The following is a 16,679-nucleotide window of genomic DNA, read 5'->3' on the forward strand; positions in this document are numbered from 1 at the left end:
TACAGTACGCTTAGGATGCGAAGGCACAGGATTTGGTGGCGATTTTGAAAAAATTACTCCCATCCCAACTTTTTACCCTCCCAAACATTGTCCCGCGGCTCTGGAGATGGGTGTGCAGCCTGGATCTTCTCACGGATGCAGCGCAAGCCCCACCACCTGCAGCTCGCTGGCGCCCCATGTCCGCTTTTCTTCGTGGGACGGTTCTGGTCGTGGGTGTACCCCACTAAAGTGCCCCCAAAGTGTCCCCAAAATTCCCCAGTTCGCGCCGGGGAACCGTGAAGGGCCGGCGCGCGTCGGGCGCGCAGGGGGCGCGAAGCCTCGCGGGGGGCGGGGCCCGCCCCGAGCGCACCAATCAGAGAGCGGTGGCGGGGTGAGTGACACGAGACCAAAGCGCCAAACCACCCTTCCTCCTCCCAGCCCGCCTTCCGCCTTCCCGATAGCCAATCACAGCCGCGCTCCAGCTCCCTGTCCCGCCCCCGGCGGCGAGAAGCCAATGGGAGGCGCGGCTCCTGCAGCGCTCAGCCAATCAGCGGCCGGGCCGCCCCCTGAAGTAACAGCGGGCACAGCCCGTCCCGTAACCCCCGTTTGGAGGGACTGTTCGGTCCGCGGATCCTGCGATGGTGCTGGGGACGGCCGCACCCGCCGCTCCCCTCGCCCGTGTGGGGCCCGCTGGGCCACCCGCGCCATGACCCGCCCGCTCGGCGAGGGGCTGCCGTCGCCGGGCCCGCCTGTCGCCATGTCCCGACGCCATGTTACGCTGGCGACCACGGGCAGGGAGGCGTCCCAGGACGGCAGGTACCGCAGGGGAGGGTCGTCGCCGCCGCTGTTGCCGCCCCTGTCGGCGCCGCGGCTTCCGGCGCGCCCGGGACGGGTGGCAGGGAGCGTCCCGGCGGGGGTTACCGGGGCCGCCGCGGGAGCATCCCCGGGAGCCCCCCCCCCCGGCGCTCGGCGGGCGGGGTGTGAGAGCCCCGCGGTGCTCCAGCCGCGGAGGGGCCGGTGCCGCCTCGTCGGTACTTGCACGTGGTGCCGGTGGTTCGTTGGCCGATGGAAAGGGGTCTGGCAGTGTCCAGCCGAGTTCTGGCTGGCGTCTCCAGCACACCCTTCAGGATGCTGGAGTCGTCCCCCGTGTGCCGTCCCGTCTCACACCCCGGTGCTGGAGAGCCCGTCTGTGGAGCTGAGCGGCTCTGGCGGTTCGGCTCTAACGGAGAACTGGGGGTGCCGTAGGTTCAGCTCCCCAACCCGCCCCGGCCGGGACCTGTGCCGATAACGGTGCTGCGGGACACGGTCTGCGGTGGAAGCGGTGGCAGTCAGTGACAGTTTTTAGAACCTGTCTGCTAACTAGAAATCCAAATTCAGATAAAGAGTTGGTGAGGGTTTTTTGGAGGCCACCGAGTTAAATAACCTTTGTTTCCTACAGAATGAGACAAGTAAAAATTTTCTTATACCGTTAGCAGCACCTTATTTTGTTCTGATCCTCTTTTTTTGGTAGCACCTACGTCTAAAGGAAGGGGAGAAGGTAAAAGTTCGGTTCGTTTTGCATCTTGTTTCTTGCCTGAGAAAGTGAAACAATGTAGTTTCGGTTTTGCTGCAGGTATCTAAAACACTGTGAGGTTTTCTGTGTGACTTTCTATTCTGAATGGTTTTTTTGTGTTTTCTATTTCTGCAGTGCTTTTCAAGATGCTACATCAAAGTTACATCAAAGATGTAACTTTTTGTAGTTTATCCCTCTGTTACCTGGATTTGCGTTCTCTGAGCTATTGCTAGTGTTTCCTTTTAAAAGGACAGTTTTTATCCAGTCAGAGATTAGCACTGTGGGGCTGTAAAATCTAATGACTTCTACCAAATGCTCAGGGATTTTGTCTTTTTAGACAAGTGAATTTCCTCCTTCCCTCTTTCATGCAGGTTGTGTCCTTAGTTTTGAAAGGCCAAAAGGTCTGTTAGGTTCCTCTCCTAGCGGTGTAGCTTTTTTCTTTGTCAGGCGAGATCATGTATTTATGGCTTTTGCATTTTCTCGGGGGTTTTTAGTGGTCTCCTTGGTGTCTCAGTCAAGATGAGAGATTTCACAAAAATGGGGGAGTAATCCTGAGGGAGGGATAAAAGGTTTTGCTGAATTTATATATTTTGCCATAAAGTGTTGACCAGAGCTGTGTAGTTGTTGATAAATATACATTAAACAACTGTGATTTTCATGTTAGGTAGTAAAGAGTGAAACCCAGTAACTTCTTACTAAAACAACCTGTAAATGGTTTGTGAAGAGTCAGGACCCCATTCACATAAAAAAAACCCCACATGTTCTCTTTGTACTTTCACATGTATGTGAAAAGCAGTTGGAAAGCCCAGTTCTTTCTCATGTTCTTCCCTGTACTGCATTACATGCTTTCTTTTTTCTCTTTTCACCCTTTGTTTTGTCTGAAGTTTCTAGTACACTTCCTTGACTGAGATACGATACAGAGTCCTGGTTGGACAGTTCCTCACCCTTGCACTTCCAAAAAGCAGAGTTACAAATGCAAAGGAGAAAATATTGGTGGATAAGTACTTTCAAACAAGTAGTCTAAGGCAAATCACTCTCCATCTCTCCATTCAAATAAAACTTTTATCCCAGGAAAAAGGGAAGTGCCTCCATTCCCTCAGTTATATTGTACAAGGCTTTGTGTAATTATGGAATAAACAAGAGTTTTGCTACAGAGCTCTTGCATTTAGAACAAAAGACAGCAAAAAGATAGAACAGTGTGTGAAGGACATAAACAGTCATTCGGAATCAGTGGCTGTGGAAACAAGGACAAAGATGGTGGAAGGCCTTGGTTTTGGATTTGTTATGACCCACCCCTGAAGGCAAGGGTAACACAAGATCCCTTGGGGTGGATTAGAGTGAAAGGACACTAAATGACCGGTGTTTATATGTATGTATACATACATACATACATACATATATATATACACAAACATATATATTTATTTTTTTTGCCAGTGGTCGATGGTTGAGGAATTAATCTTTAACAGTTCAGTCTTTCATGGTTTGTCTTCCAAGTTTAGGTGAAAAGAAGAATCTGAAAGGTAACTGAAGATGAGATTTGCCCTGCCAGCGGAGCTTCGTATGTGGATGGGGCTCTAACTGGGCAGAAAGTTCAGTTGCTTAGTTAGGAAAATAGAAAGGATTTGGAAAGACATGTAGTGTGGAAAGCTGTGGGCACTGGATGATTTTCCAGCTTGAGAGCAGTCCATGCAAGCAGCAGATGTGTCTGAGGAATGTGAGGTGGAGACAGCTGTGTTGTGAGCAGGTGAGATCAAGGTGGTCTAGGGCAGAAAGAGAAATCGGTCAGCAGAAGAGAATAAACCTGCATTTTAGCCTTTTGATTCTTCTGCTGAACTGAGATGTGGAGATCCTGTGTGCTGAAAATTTTGTATTATTTGAAAGTAGCTGAGCACTGAGTGACATAAGCAGCAAGAGTTAGTCCACGAGTTGAACTCTACTTGAACTACATGGCTCTGTTGTGTAAGTGAAAGATGTATTATAGCAAAACCTGGTGCTAATACCCTGAACATTAGTGAGAGTTAGACTAGACAAAGTTAGCAGCTTAAATATTACTTAAAAATTAATAGCTGGAGTGGACAGACCATAAATTGTGGTATATGAACAGTAGCAACTGTATTATAACATGGATCACAGAATTGTCCAAAAAAGACTGAAGAGGATGTGAAGATGATTACACAGCAACCACTGAATAATGAAACAGTGAAGCAAAGAAGAGTGAGAAGACCCCAGACCCTAAAATCACTATTGGTCTGGACTCTCATGAGGGATGCAGAGTTTAGATCGTAAGGGTGTAGTTGCCCTGGGATTTCCTTTTTTTGTGGCCCATCTTTTGAGGCACCAGCTCGAGCTACCAGATGACTGATTTGTGCCAGTAAACCTATCTAATGGAGTTGAGAGCCTGATGTCAAAAATTTCTTTAACACTGTTGTTGTAGCATGTGGAAAGAAAATGCATATTTTGGCCTATGTCAAATTGAGCTGAGACAGATTGGAGGCAGCTAGTCTTTGACAAGTTTTTCTGGTCTCTTTGGTAAGCCAAAAAAACCCCCGTTTTATGCACTCACACATTCTGATTACAGGTGGCTTTTCATTGAATTACAGTATTTTTAAATATCACTGCTTACCAGTAGTCTGATCTAAGAAGTATCAGTGCATTATAAACAGCTTTTTGTATTTCTATAGGTGCTAAAAATGCAAAAGCCATGTGAGAAAATGCAAAAGTGAAAGTTACAAGCTTAAAGAAAGATTAAAAATTAAATCCAAATTCATTTTGTATGAGCGAGCAGTGGGTTCTTCTGGCCTAAACTTCAAAAATGGTTACTGACTCTGTGGGAACACAGGCATGTATGGATGCTTGAATGTGTTAGTTTAGAATCTAGAATAAGTAAGTGTTTCCTTGATTGTCACTGTTGCACTGTTGGAAGGTACAGAATGGTAACAAAATAGGGAAGGAGGTCTTAAACCAATCTGTGTTCTTGCTTTCTCACACCAATATTTTGCTTGAAGAGACACTTCCAAGACAGGCATAAGTATAACCTTGAAGTCATTAGTAAACTGTGTGGGAGAAGATGAAGATAGCAAGTTCATAGATCCTGATGTATTTTAGTGTTCAAGTTGCACATTGCTCAGACAATCTGCCCGTTTTTAGAAACAATGTTCTCTAGTGGAGAAACACCTTGGAGTTCGCATGTTCCACTTGTTCTTGCCAGAGAAATATCTCTGAATTAAAGCTATTAATTGTCTCGTAGGTGGTTGTAGACTGCTGTTTCTGTTGGAAGCCAGAAAATGCTGGTGCTGGGTGCTGTGAGGGAGACCACTGATATATGTGCATTGTTAAGGGACAGTGCTGGTACAAATTCCTGCTGAGCAGTCGGGTAATAGTGCATATAGGAATTTGCATCTCATCATTTCTTAGATGTGTGAAAAAAGCAACAAGCAGTGATGCACAAAGGCTTTTAGACCACAAGACGAAGGTTACATGATTATTTGAGCTTTACAACTTGCAGGTAGAACTTTGTGGCACAAGAAGAAGGTTACAGGAGTATTTGAGCTTTACAACTTGCAGGTAGAACTTTGTGGTTAGACTTGACTGAAACCAATGATGCATTGAAGAGGGTTTGGTCACTGAGGGTAATGATGAGCCCAGCTTTATACCACTGTAAACCTTAAAAAAACCCAGACAAAAACTAGTAGTAGTTATCAGCTCAAAGTGATAGCAGAGATGGGGAGGTTGTTAAATGCCATCATATAAGGTGCTGGTGAGATCTTGCCTGGAATACTGGAAGCAGATGAGGTCGGTCCTATTCAGGAAAACTTAGTTTAAGCTGGAAGAGTAGTTAAGACTTGTTAGGATGATAAAGAAAACAGTTTGAGTGAGGAAACTGACAGGTTGACTTCATTAGCCAAGCAGAGTGAAGGCTAGAAGGTGAGGGGGATGATGATGCTTTTTCTGATTTATCAGCACTAAGAGCTATTGGCATTAAAAAATCTGTAGAAATAAATTACAGTATTTTAATTTTATTAATATTTACTGTATGGGCATTTAGGTATTGTTCTTTTAAAAAGATAAAATTATGTTTTCTTTTCTCTTCAGAAACCAGACCATTACAGAGTTCTTCAAACCAGTTTTAAGTCAAGGTAAATATGTAGTTTTTATATGGAATAAATTTATATGAATTTTAATTATATAAGTGTGCAGAATTATAGTCCAATCTCATTCCAGATTGGTGCAGCAACATAATGAGTATAGCCTACCACATAGGTCAAAATGTGCACATTTAATTTTTTTCCTAATAATGTAACTGAAAATGTCAATTTCCTGTTAAAATTAATTTCTTTAAATAGTGATGTAATTATTATTTCAAGTTATTGGCTTGCTTAAGCTAGATTATTTATAACAATTGAAGCTATGTTGTAGATCATGTGATTCTTTGATATGAAATAAGTCACATGGCAATACCAAAACTGAATGATTAAGTAACTTTACTTATTATGTGTGAGAGAGAGAGATAAATTATCAAGTAATATAGTACAAGAAGGTTTGTTGTTTTGTTTTTTTTTCTTCCAATATTGTGTTTGTGAATAATTTGTCTTTCCTTTTGTCTCTTAGACCTTGGCCGTAAAGACAGAATAGTGCTGTGTTCACCAGACAGAGGAAATGTAAAAGATGCAGGAATGGGACTGTCAGTTCTACGTGCTGAAGGTTTTGAAAGGAAAATATCTTCTCCAAAGAAGGTCAGAAGAAAAAGATGCCAGACCAAACACCAAACAAGTCCTGTGGTAGATGCCTTTCGAAAAAGAATTGAGGAAAAGGACAGTGTAAATATTTTAGAGAATGGCAGAGTGTGCAAGGCATCGGGTTCATTGTACCCAAAAGTTGAGATTAAGAAACTCTTTGTTACCGCGGGGTCTCTGAGCAATTTCTTGGCCAAAGAGGATAAGACTGTCAAGCCAGAACAGGAGAGGAAGGAGAGTTTTCTGGGTGTAGGAAGAGCACCATTGTCTTATGGAAATAGTTGGGAAGAGAAAAATGACTGTATGGATCTAGCAGACACTAGCTCAGACTCTGACAAATGTGTTTCACCACCAGAAGCTGATGCTCGAAAAGCCTGCACTAGAAATACTGGCACTGTGATCACCACATCTCTGTGCCAAAGCCCAGGTTCCCCCATGAAATTGCCCTGCTCTCCTACTGATTCTGCATTTAGGTTGTCACTGGAAGCTCCCTGCAGAGAAAGGGAACGGAAGAAACAGGAACTGAAACACTCTAAGCCACATCCTGTAAAACCATTCTCAGGAACAAATGTATTGTATCAGGTGTGTTTGAAAGGGTCATTAAAGTTTGAAATCACTGACCCATTGTGCATGTGAAGTTTTAAATTTTTTTTAATTTTTTTTTTTTTTAAGTTTGCAGTAGGAGCAGATTTTTTTTTTTTAAGTTTAAGTGTAGGAGCAGATTCTTGGTGCTGCCTTTTTCAGATGTAACAAAAGTTCATGTTCTTTTGCTATGCTGTTTTAAGTTTTAGGTCATACTTGGGTAAACCAGTTCTTAATCATTTTACAATAAAAGAAAAATCCTAGTTTAAAAGCAAGGAAGCTATTCTGGGCTAGATATAAACATGGAAATGCAAGAGAAATTGTAACTTGAAATTGTATTTTGTAGAAAAAAACACCTTTACCTTAAATGCCTTAAAACCTTGTGTTTTCTTACCATGTAGCTTAGGGAACAGACTGGCAAATTTCTGCTATTCAGAAGTTACAGTGAATAGCAGTTCAGATTTATGCATTTAAGACACAGTATATAGAAAGAGATGGGAATGGTCATATTAAGAATGTACTATTTCATTACAGGTTGAGTTGTGTTCACTCTTTAATCTGAAGAAAATACATACAATTTGGGTTGAGTTCTTTTTTTGAGATTTTTGCAGCGTTGTTTTAAATTTGTCTGGAAATGAGGTCTATTAATGTATTTTTGGGCATGTGTGGAACTATGTCTGTGCTGGATTCAACACTTGGCTCGAGATGTCAGCATCCTAGCTTTAAAAAGCATGCAATTAACTTTTTTTCCTTCCTCTGTCTTTATTTTTAGGGAAATGGATGTTCTTTAGGAAAAATACCACGTTTTAGTTCAAGAGAGACTGCCTCAGGTATGAGCAGTGCTGTTAATATGGAATTAATTAAACAATCAGATTCATCACTTAGTGTCTCTTTTTAATGGCTTTTTTTTCTTGAAGTTATGTTTTCTGTTTTATCTCACTAAAAAAAATAATTGCTGCTGTATGGTTAGTGTTATTTCTAATATGGCAAGTTTGAAGTGATTTAAAAGTAATTTGTGATTTTAGTGTAAAACAGATCATTTGTAACTTAATTAGAAGTCATGATGTTTCATTGTCTTAAAACCTTCATCTCAGATTATTTTTATGGTTTCTCTTGCATTTTGGATAATCCACATTTACTGTGGTGGTTAATAAATTTTGCCTTTTAGCTTAATCCAAAAAGAACGTTCTTGTTGAACAAATCACTAAAGTTTACCTGGTATTCTTGTTGCTTTTTGTCCCTTTTAACCACATAATTTTGTTTATGGGAGGTAGACCTGAATCTAAAAAGCTCACATGAGTAGAAGCTTGAGGTAGGTCAGTAGGATAAAATCTAAAAAAAAAAAAAGAAGGGTCTATAGCTGTGGAAACCCACCAGACTCTTTGCTGCTCTGCATCACTTTCCACTTGCAGAAGCACTTGGCCAGCAGTGCCAAAATTGAGTTGGGAAGTTCTCAGCCACATCAGCTTCATGAAGTAGCTCTCTGTGATGTGTCCAGGTGCTGGTGCCAGCTTGAGACAGGAAGCAGGAAAGCATGGTGAGGAAGGTGGGCTCTGATTCCACAGAACCATAGTCTAAAAACAGATTTCTTCATATTCTGAGCACTTTTTTTTTTTTTATGCCCATGGTTAAAATTATTGAAGTATTTCCAAAATACTTTTCATACTGCTTGTTATTTATACCCATAATATGGAACTTTATTCCAGTCCCATATCTTAACTGGGCTGTTGTCTCTTTCCAAAGACTGATTGATTCAAGTGTATAGGAAAAGGTTTCTGTGGTGGCTACAGAGCTGCTTTAAAATAAACAGATTTAAATTAATTTCCAAGTTAGTTACAGTAATAACATTACAGTATCAGCTAAGTCTTAATTGTGGTCCATTGTATTCAATCAGAATGGAAGTTTTGTAGTTTCTGATAAAAATTTTGGTCCTAGTTGACTTAAAAACAGAAGTTAGTTCTTTAAAGGGTAAGCTGTTATGCATTTGATTTTTTTTTTATTATTATTTTTATTTTTAAACATAACAACCGTGTTTTACTTTTTTCTCAAACACTTCATAGATGACCCATCTCAACCAAAGCTAAAGCAGGTTTTAAAAAAACATGAGGCATCTTCTCCACATGCATTTAGAACATCATCTGAGATGGCCTCTGGTTTGCCCAAAAGCCCAGCTGTTCCTTCACACTGCCTTCCACCTAAGGTGTCTTCTGGGACATCCAAACAAAGAGACTCTCCTGGGAAAAGAAAACAAACTGCCATGAGTGTGGATGAAGACAGTTCAGATCAATCTGATGTATCAAGTTTGAATGACCCTGCTTTTAGTAGATCATCTTCAAAATGCAAGAATAGGAGGACTGACTATGTAAAACATATCTTTTTAAAGTCTACTCATGGTGATGTTATGCAGCTGAGGGATGTTGCTGCCCTGTCTAGACACGATTCTACTCTTTCAAAGGAACACCTTAACTCGAGCGAGGAAAAGGAGAAAAATAATTGCTCTACTGTAGGTTTGCCATCTTCATATTCTGCACACAGCCCTGATAAAAATAACCATATTTCTGTTGTGGATACCAAAGAGAATCAATTGCAGCTGGCTAACTCATGTTTTCTCTTGGAAAAGTCCCTTCCTTTTTCTCAGGAAAAAAGTACTGTGTTGCCTTCTCTCCACTGCTTAACACAAACAAAGTGTGTGAAATCTCCTCTCAAGGTTGCTGGCTTATCTCAGGTACTGGATGCTTCTAAGAAAGAGCAGGATGGGAAAAAAACAGAAAGGCATGAACACGATAAAGCACACATAAACAGTATTCAATACAGCAACAGTTTTTCAAAAACAAAACACAGGACTTCAGGAAGTGCTTCTGATTCTTATACAATGGAAGTATCCAGGGAACTTGCACCCTCGCAGGAGACTGGTAACAATGTTCCCCTTTCTTTGCCTTTGAGAGAATGTTGCAAGGACAGCAGCCATATGTCTTCACAATCCTCAGGAGAGTTAAAAGTTGAAAACACCTCTACAGGCAAGTCCAAGCTGAATGGAAAATCACAAAGCAGCTCTGATAGTGAAGATGAGATTTTGGAATCCGTTCTAGATTATGAGGATGATGATGATGATGATGATGAAGAAGCATTGATGCCACTGCAAAAAGTTCTCTACTCAAGTCTCAAGCCACAGATGGGGACCTCAGGAGAATCTTGTGATGGTTTTTCTCAGGACACTGTGACTCCATTACTGAAGCTTCATGTAAGTGTCTATAACCCAAAAAAGCATGTTCTTTTAAGTATTCTTTTAAGTATTCTTTTATGGGTGTTATTTGCAAGGAAAATAATACAGATTTTAGCACAGTACAAGGCCCAGTGAGTGCTAAATTGTTACCTTGTGTTTCACTACCATCCACAAACCATAACTATTTACTAAATTCTTGTAACAGACAGAGACATATTGTTGTAGAATCAAATAGTCAAGTTTTTGTCTTAAGTGGTGTCAGTAGAATCCCTTGGTAATAACAATCAGAATGTGTATGAGTGATTGATAACAGTTGTTTTACATGAATTTTAATCAAAAATCTATTCTACACCGACACTTTGCCACCTCTTGTTCATTCTCATTATGCCCACTAAAGCTACAGCAAAGTGGAATGAGATAGCAGATAATCAGCTTTGTTTTGTTACATTTTTATATGGTTTTCTCCCTTACTCATAATGCATGAAAATTCAGAATTATTTGCCTGTAAAACTGGTTACTTGGCTTAAGGGTCCTACACTGTACAGTTACAATGTAGTCGGAGCAGGGACGTACTTGTTACTGTGCTTGTCCTTGGAATGTCTGAAGGATGGTGCAGCCAGATGTAGACATTGAGAGATCTGTGTGTTAGACTCCAGTCATATATCCTTGACACAGTCAGATTTGTGTACAAGTCAGTGTGATGTTTTCTTTCAGGTTGTATTTCATGGAAATTGGAAGTATTTCAGAAAGGATTTCAAAAAGCTGAATTACTTCTGCTCATAAAGGATAAAAGAAGTGTTTTTCAATCCCTGTGTACAGCATATTACAGTGATGAATTGATATGTGTTTTTAAAAATTAGGTCATTTGTTCAATCAGAACTTGTCAAATAAGTAGTGATTTTGAAGTTTTATTGTAAAATAATGTTTTAATAAGGAAGGTTCTGCAGTAGGTCTTAGTGTGTGGCATTCCTGGTAGCTGGTACAGGTTGGAAATGGCTGCATTTAAACAAAGGGATTTTGTACTGAGCCTGGCTTGGTTGGAGTTAATTTTCTTTGCCACAGCTGTATGGTGCTGTGTGTTTCAGACAAAACTGGTGTTGGTAAGAGACCTATTGTGGACCAGTACTTGAAAAGCATCAAGACTTTCTCTTCCTCTCACCCTGTCCCCATAGAGTAGACAAAAAGTTGGGAGGGAACAGGGCCTAGGCAGCAGACCCAGATGACCAAAGGGATATTTTCTATGCCAGGTAGTGTCATGCTCAGCAATCAAAACCAAGCAGGGAGAGTTGGTCTGGCATGTAGCCATTACCCAGCCTAGCTGGGCATCCTTCTGCTTGTGAGAGGTACTGAGTGACTGCCTTTGAATCACTTTTTCTTTTCCCCTTTATCCCTTTTTCCTTATTAAACTGTTGTTATCTTGACCGATGTGTTCCCTTGCCTTTGTTCTTCTTATTCGCTGCCCAGCACGAGCGGATGGGGAAATGAAGAAGCTGTGTGGTGCTTAGCTGCTGGCTGGGGTCAGCCCACTACTAGTTCCTGCAGTGGAAAACGAACAGCAGAATACCTGTAAAAATATTCTCTTCCCCCTCCCCTTCTCCTCATGTTTTTCTGTCTCTGGAATGGTTTATTTGTTGACTGAGTTACTACCTCCATGGGCAGATGTTGAAGAGCCATAATTATTTTATCTGTCCTTCTGATTCATTATGCAAGAGTGTTATAGATCAGACTTACATACATATTCCACAATCTTAGCCAATGTGTCTACGTAATTAATGGTTAAGCCTGATAAACAGATGCAGCCTAGATCAAATGTTTGTGGCATGTGTATGTGACCACAACATTTGGCCTGGCCTACATAATTGATTGCCAAGTAAGACAAAGCAGTTAGAAACTGTCCCACCATTTTCGTGACCATGGTTTTTGCATGTACTAACATTCTTCTCTTGCGTTGTGTGAAGGGGCACATGTCCACATTGGAATAAAGTTTTGGTTCCTCAGTTGTTCAACAGTCATTTTAGACATTTTAACCAGATAAAAAATGTGGGAAAGCTGAAGACTTCTTACCTTAATATTTCCCAAACTAAGTTATGCTGCTTGTTACATTTGAAAGGTATCTCTGAAGAGCAAGGTGGTGTCAGAGGGGCTGTGCTTGTCCAAAGAGCATAATCACGGCCATAAAAGATTTAAAATCTGAGTCTGCTACAAGCTGAATAAAAGACTGGCCACTGAAAAACAAGCCACTAGCAAAATTAGTTAAGGCTTTGCGTGTTGTTTGGTTTGTGGGTTTTTGTTTTGTTTTGTCTTTTTAATTCTGCTTATTAACTTCTTAATTTCAGTTTTATTAGGATTTTAATTGGAAGTTTTGTTCTGTCTGATGATTTTAGAGGTGGTTTAACAAACACTGGTACTTTGCCCTCCAGGGACTCTGAAACTAAGAAAAGGGTCCTGAATTATTTTTGGAGTTTCTTGTCTTGTGCACAAGAATGGGGATTCCCAGGGTCTCAGTGGCTGACAATAATAAAGTTGTGGGGTAAAAGGCTTCTGATGCTAATGCTCTTTGTGAAGGTGAGCTGGAGGTCAGCCCCAGAGATGCAGATTTTTGCTTCACTGTTCAGATCTATCGTGAAGAGTAGTCATTTCTAAATTAGTCACTGAGAGAGATTTGACCATTATGTAAAATTGTCAGGGGACTGAGAAACCTAACCTGTTAATCATCCTGTTTTGCAGGGTCTCCACTGGGTTTTTATCTGCATGTAAAATATCATTAAAATTGGAAGAGGTTTCTATTTTCATTGTGTTTATTGTCTAATACAATATTATGAATGAATTGATAGCTTGTGGTATTTTTTTAATTTCTTACTATTTCATTTACAGCTTTCTAAGACTCCTCCTGTAACCAAGGTGTCATATGTGAACAGCTTAGAAAACCTCTTGAAGGAAAAAGAAGAATCTAGGAGGTTTGTTTCTTAAAGCTGGTTTGAAAAATTTGGGATGGTGTTGTAGAAGCTTAGATTTACCTCATCTCCCCAAAACTTATGGAGTTTGATTAGCAACAAGCTAGGCTCTGGCTGCTAGTGGCACCAACATACATCTGACAGGACCTACAAGTGCGGCTTAACTCTAAAAGCTGAATGACAGGCTCCTTCCAAACAATAAGGAGTGATTTGTGATGCATCTGCCTACCCTTGAAGAGCCAGACTAAATTTACTGATGCCTTCATGGTAGGTCACTGAACCAGCTAGCAGCTGCTGGTCAGGCATGAAATAGGAATATTTATGTAGACTGACTGTACTAGTTTCTTCAAAGGTATTTGTAGCTCAGTTTTGGTTCCCAAAGTTATGTAGACTATTGGGGTCTGAGTGAGTTACACAGGTCAGTGAACAGAACTAATGAGTGTTCTTGCAAGAGATCTTTTGGGTAGGAAGTGAAATGTGGTTTATGTGCTAATGTCAAGTGGTGGTGTGGGTATGTATGTGTGATTAGCTGTTTTGATTAAAGAATCTGGCCCTAGTAACTATGGGCTGACTGACTATGGAGTAATGGATACTCCTATAACTAATACTGTTTAACAAATAAAATATTTGTTTGGTATTTAAAAAAAATTAAAAATTCAACCACGAGATTGAAAGTTTTATGCAATTACAAAAAAATTTATCAGAAGTTGGTTGAGTGTATTCGTCTCTGACAAACTAGTGATTGGTTGCACTGCTGGAAATTCATTAGGTTTTGGGAAACATTCACTTTGTGCCTTGGAATAGCAAGATGCTTGGTTTTTACACAGATGCGATGTCTCGCGTGCTTTTGTCATGTGTAACTGGCTACTGCCTCCTGGGTTCACATTCAGAGCCTGGATTTTGTTCTCTGCTGTTGCAAATACTAAATGGTGACGATGTGCTCTGCTGCTACTGTTATTTCAGGGTAGATGAACTAGAAAAGCGGTTGCAGGAAGACATAGAAAGAGACGACAGTGTTTCCGATGGAGAAAATGAGGAGAATGGCAGTGGAGATGAAGATCTCTCGGAAGAACACAGGTCCTTCCAACTCCAAAACCAATTAAATCTAGTTCTTTGCTTTTCTGGCTTATTTTTTCCAAACCTCTCTTTATTTGCAATAGTTGTTGTTAATATGTTTAATGTAGACCATTTTTATATCTTTTAGGGTTGAGTGGGTTTCCCTGGGTGTTACTGTATTTTTAACAATTCAGCTTTCACGTAAGACTGATGTGTTCAACATCTGCAAATAATTGTCTCAAGCAGCAAATAGCTTCTCAATATTTGAATTAACAAAAGCAATTTTCAATTTTACAGGGCGTTTACAAAGAGATTTTCAGTAGTAGTCAATGCCATACCTGACTACCACCCTGGAGAAGATATATTTGATTTATCAGCTTCTGGGCAAATCTTCAATCAACATAACCTTGACTTGAGGAATTTTTACCTCAGCCCTCAAAATCCTGTAGAAAAGCTGCTTCTTAAGTAAGGATATCCTCTTTACTTTGTTGTGTTTACTCATATAATTTTCTTCGGTGTTAGCAGTTTTAAGATAAAATAGTATCTTTGCATATAAATGTGCTCTGTCTTACTAAGTAGGCAAGACTAACTTCCTTTCCCTGGAATTTTCCTTGCTCGGTTAGCTTTACAGAACAGTAAATTGTAACTTGAAGCTTCCTTCCTTCCTCCTCTGCAATTCTTGAAAAACCTCTTACGTGAGACATAAAGAAACAAAGAGCTGTTCTGGCCTCTTCCATATTTCTGCTGCATTGGGCTATCGTTGATAACCTGACCAGCTTGTGGAAGACAAATGCAGAAGTGAAATATTTAAATGAACATAAGCTTAACTATCCCCAGATAGAAAGAGAACCTTTGTGGTGAACTGATTTGTGATCTTCTAGTGTTGCACTGTGTCTATTGAAAGACTTTTAGTGCTTCCGTCCTGGAATGGCCTGGGACTTGAGGCTTCACCTAATGAGGATTGCAGAGCGTCATGATCTCTGACACCTGCTAGACTCAGTCACTCACAGGCAATCAGTGTGTCTGTGTGTATATAAACAAGTGCTATGGAACTCATAGGCATTTCTGTTCTATATTTACAAGGCTGTCAGACTATAAATAGCTGGACAAATTCTTGCCTAATGCCACAAGTGTAAATCCTGAAAAATTCTGGTTGTTTCAGTTGGTATTTGATTGCAAACATCTATCAGTGGAACTGAGAGAATTCTTTCTCTTAAAGGATTTTATATACATGTATATGTGCAGTTGTGGGTGTGAAGAGGAGGAGGGTGACTTCTCATCTCTTGAGGAAGTGATGTTTGTGACACACTCCTTTGGCTTCAGGCCTTTCTATTAATGTGTTTTGGAGATCACAAGGATATAAGCTTCAAAAGTATCTTGTAAATCAGTGACTGGAGGAATGAGAATTAAGCTAATCATCCCTTACAGAAGGCAATTATGATTTAATTGCTTATGCATTCTGTCCAGTTGGCACAGCTGGCACGTACTGGCTGCCCAGTTGGCACATGGAGGTCTTCCCAGTCAGACAGGTAGAGGGTATATGTAGGAGTTAGGACACAGATCTCTCAACAGAGTTACCTGATTCAGTAGATACAGAGAATGGAGGAAACTAAAGAAGGATGTGTGGGAAACTGTATATCATTAATTCAGCTGCTTTTTACATACCTAGCTCCCTAAGGAAGACTAAAACTAAAATAATTCAGTGATAGCAATGACATACTTTCTGTTCTTCTAACAGCTTTTTTTTTTTGCACCTCACAAATTTGCACAGTAAGATTAGGCTGTTTGATTTTAATTGCCTTCAGACTCTTTATTTAAAAGAGTATTTTAAAAACAATGTTTTTTCTCTTTTCTTCTGAAAGTGTTGGTAGAGGTCATTGGACAATTAAAAGTCTTATTCACTGGTCTCAGTGAGCATAACAGCCTGTCTGTGCAGTCAGGCATAGTGGTTCACAGTACAGTAGTGTAAATCAATGTTTATTTGAAACTTTTATTCTCTAATGATGTAAATGTTTCCAAACTGTATGTTATGGCATTCTGGAGAAAAAGATAGTTGTTCTAAATGACATTTGTAAATTTGATTGCTATTACAAATCAAGGTTTGATTACTATAGCATTTTATATAGGTAATAGCATGTGAATGACATCTGGTTTGGATATTCAGATCTTTCTTTGCTGTTGATGACCTGAGGGGTGGGGAAGTTCTTATGCTTTTGTGGAAGTAATGATTCAACCACTAATTGATTTTTATCCTCTTTCCTCACCCCCATCTTTCTCTTACAGTTCTGGTATAAGGCAGCAGCTTTATTTAGCTGTTAATGGGTTTTTAAGTTCTTCTTACAGTTGTATATTGTGTCCCACACCAATTCTGAAATGGCTTTTCCAGGTAAGTCTATGCTACTCATGCAGTTATACTCTGTACATGTATAATATATTTCCTGGAAGCCAGTTGTAGCAGGAATAATCAGAAAAGTTTGTGAATCTGTTCCATTAGGCTAACAACTTCTAAATCAAGAAGTCTCTCCTTTTTTTTCCTTTCTTCCCCCCTTTCTTCCCCCCTTTCTTCCCCCCTTTCTTCCCCCCTTTCTTCCCCCCTT

General features: G+C 40.4%; 1 protein-coding gene across 4 annotated transcripts in view; it reads left to right on the forward strand.

Annotated features, from left to right (window-relative positions):
• Positions 1 to 336: 336 nt before the first annotated feature.
• Positions 337 to 16,679, forward strand: part of SLF2 (SMC5-SMC6 complex localization factor 2) — a 31,056-nt gene continuing 14,713 nt past the window's right edge. The window contains exons 1-9 of one of the 4 annotated variants that reach the window (XM_027672221.1): positions 337 to 370; positions 5,627 to 5,670; positions 6,143 to 6,849; positions 7,622 to 7,679; positions 8,910 to 10,090; positions 12,947 to 13,029; positions 13,990 to 14,103; positions 14,380 to 14,547; positions 16,366 to 16,468. In XM_027672221.1, the coding sequence (XP_027528022.1) occupies positions 6,208 to 6,849; positions 7,622 to 7,679; positions 8,910 to 10,090; positions 12,947 to 13,029; positions 13,990 to 14,103; positions 14,380 to 14,547; positions 16,366 to 16,468 (2,349 nt within the window). In that variant the 5' untranslated portion in view covers positions 337 to 370; positions 5,627 to 5,670; positions 6,143 to 6,207. Of the gene's footprint in view, positions 371 to 628; positions 796 to 1,309; positions 1,517 to 5,626; positions 5,671 to 6,142; positions 6,850 to 7,621; positions 7,680 to 8,909; positions 10,091 to 12,946; positions 13,030 to 13,989; positions 14,104 to 14,379; positions 14,548 to 16,365; positions 16,469 to 16,679 lie in introns of those variants that run through there. The other 3 variants (XM_027672219.1, XM_027672222.1, XM_027672220.1) reach the window with 3 other exon arrangements.

The sequence above is a fragment of the Neopelma chrysocephalum genome, unplaced genomic scaffold (genome assembly GCF_003984885.1).
Source record: "Neopelma chrysocephalum unplaced genomic scaffold, ASM398488v2 Primary Assembly neopelma1_97390, whole genome shotgun sequence".
Taxonomy (NCBI): domain Eukaryota; kingdom Metazoa; phylum Chordata; class Aves; order Passeriformes; family Pipridae; genus Neopelma; species Neopelma chrysocephalum.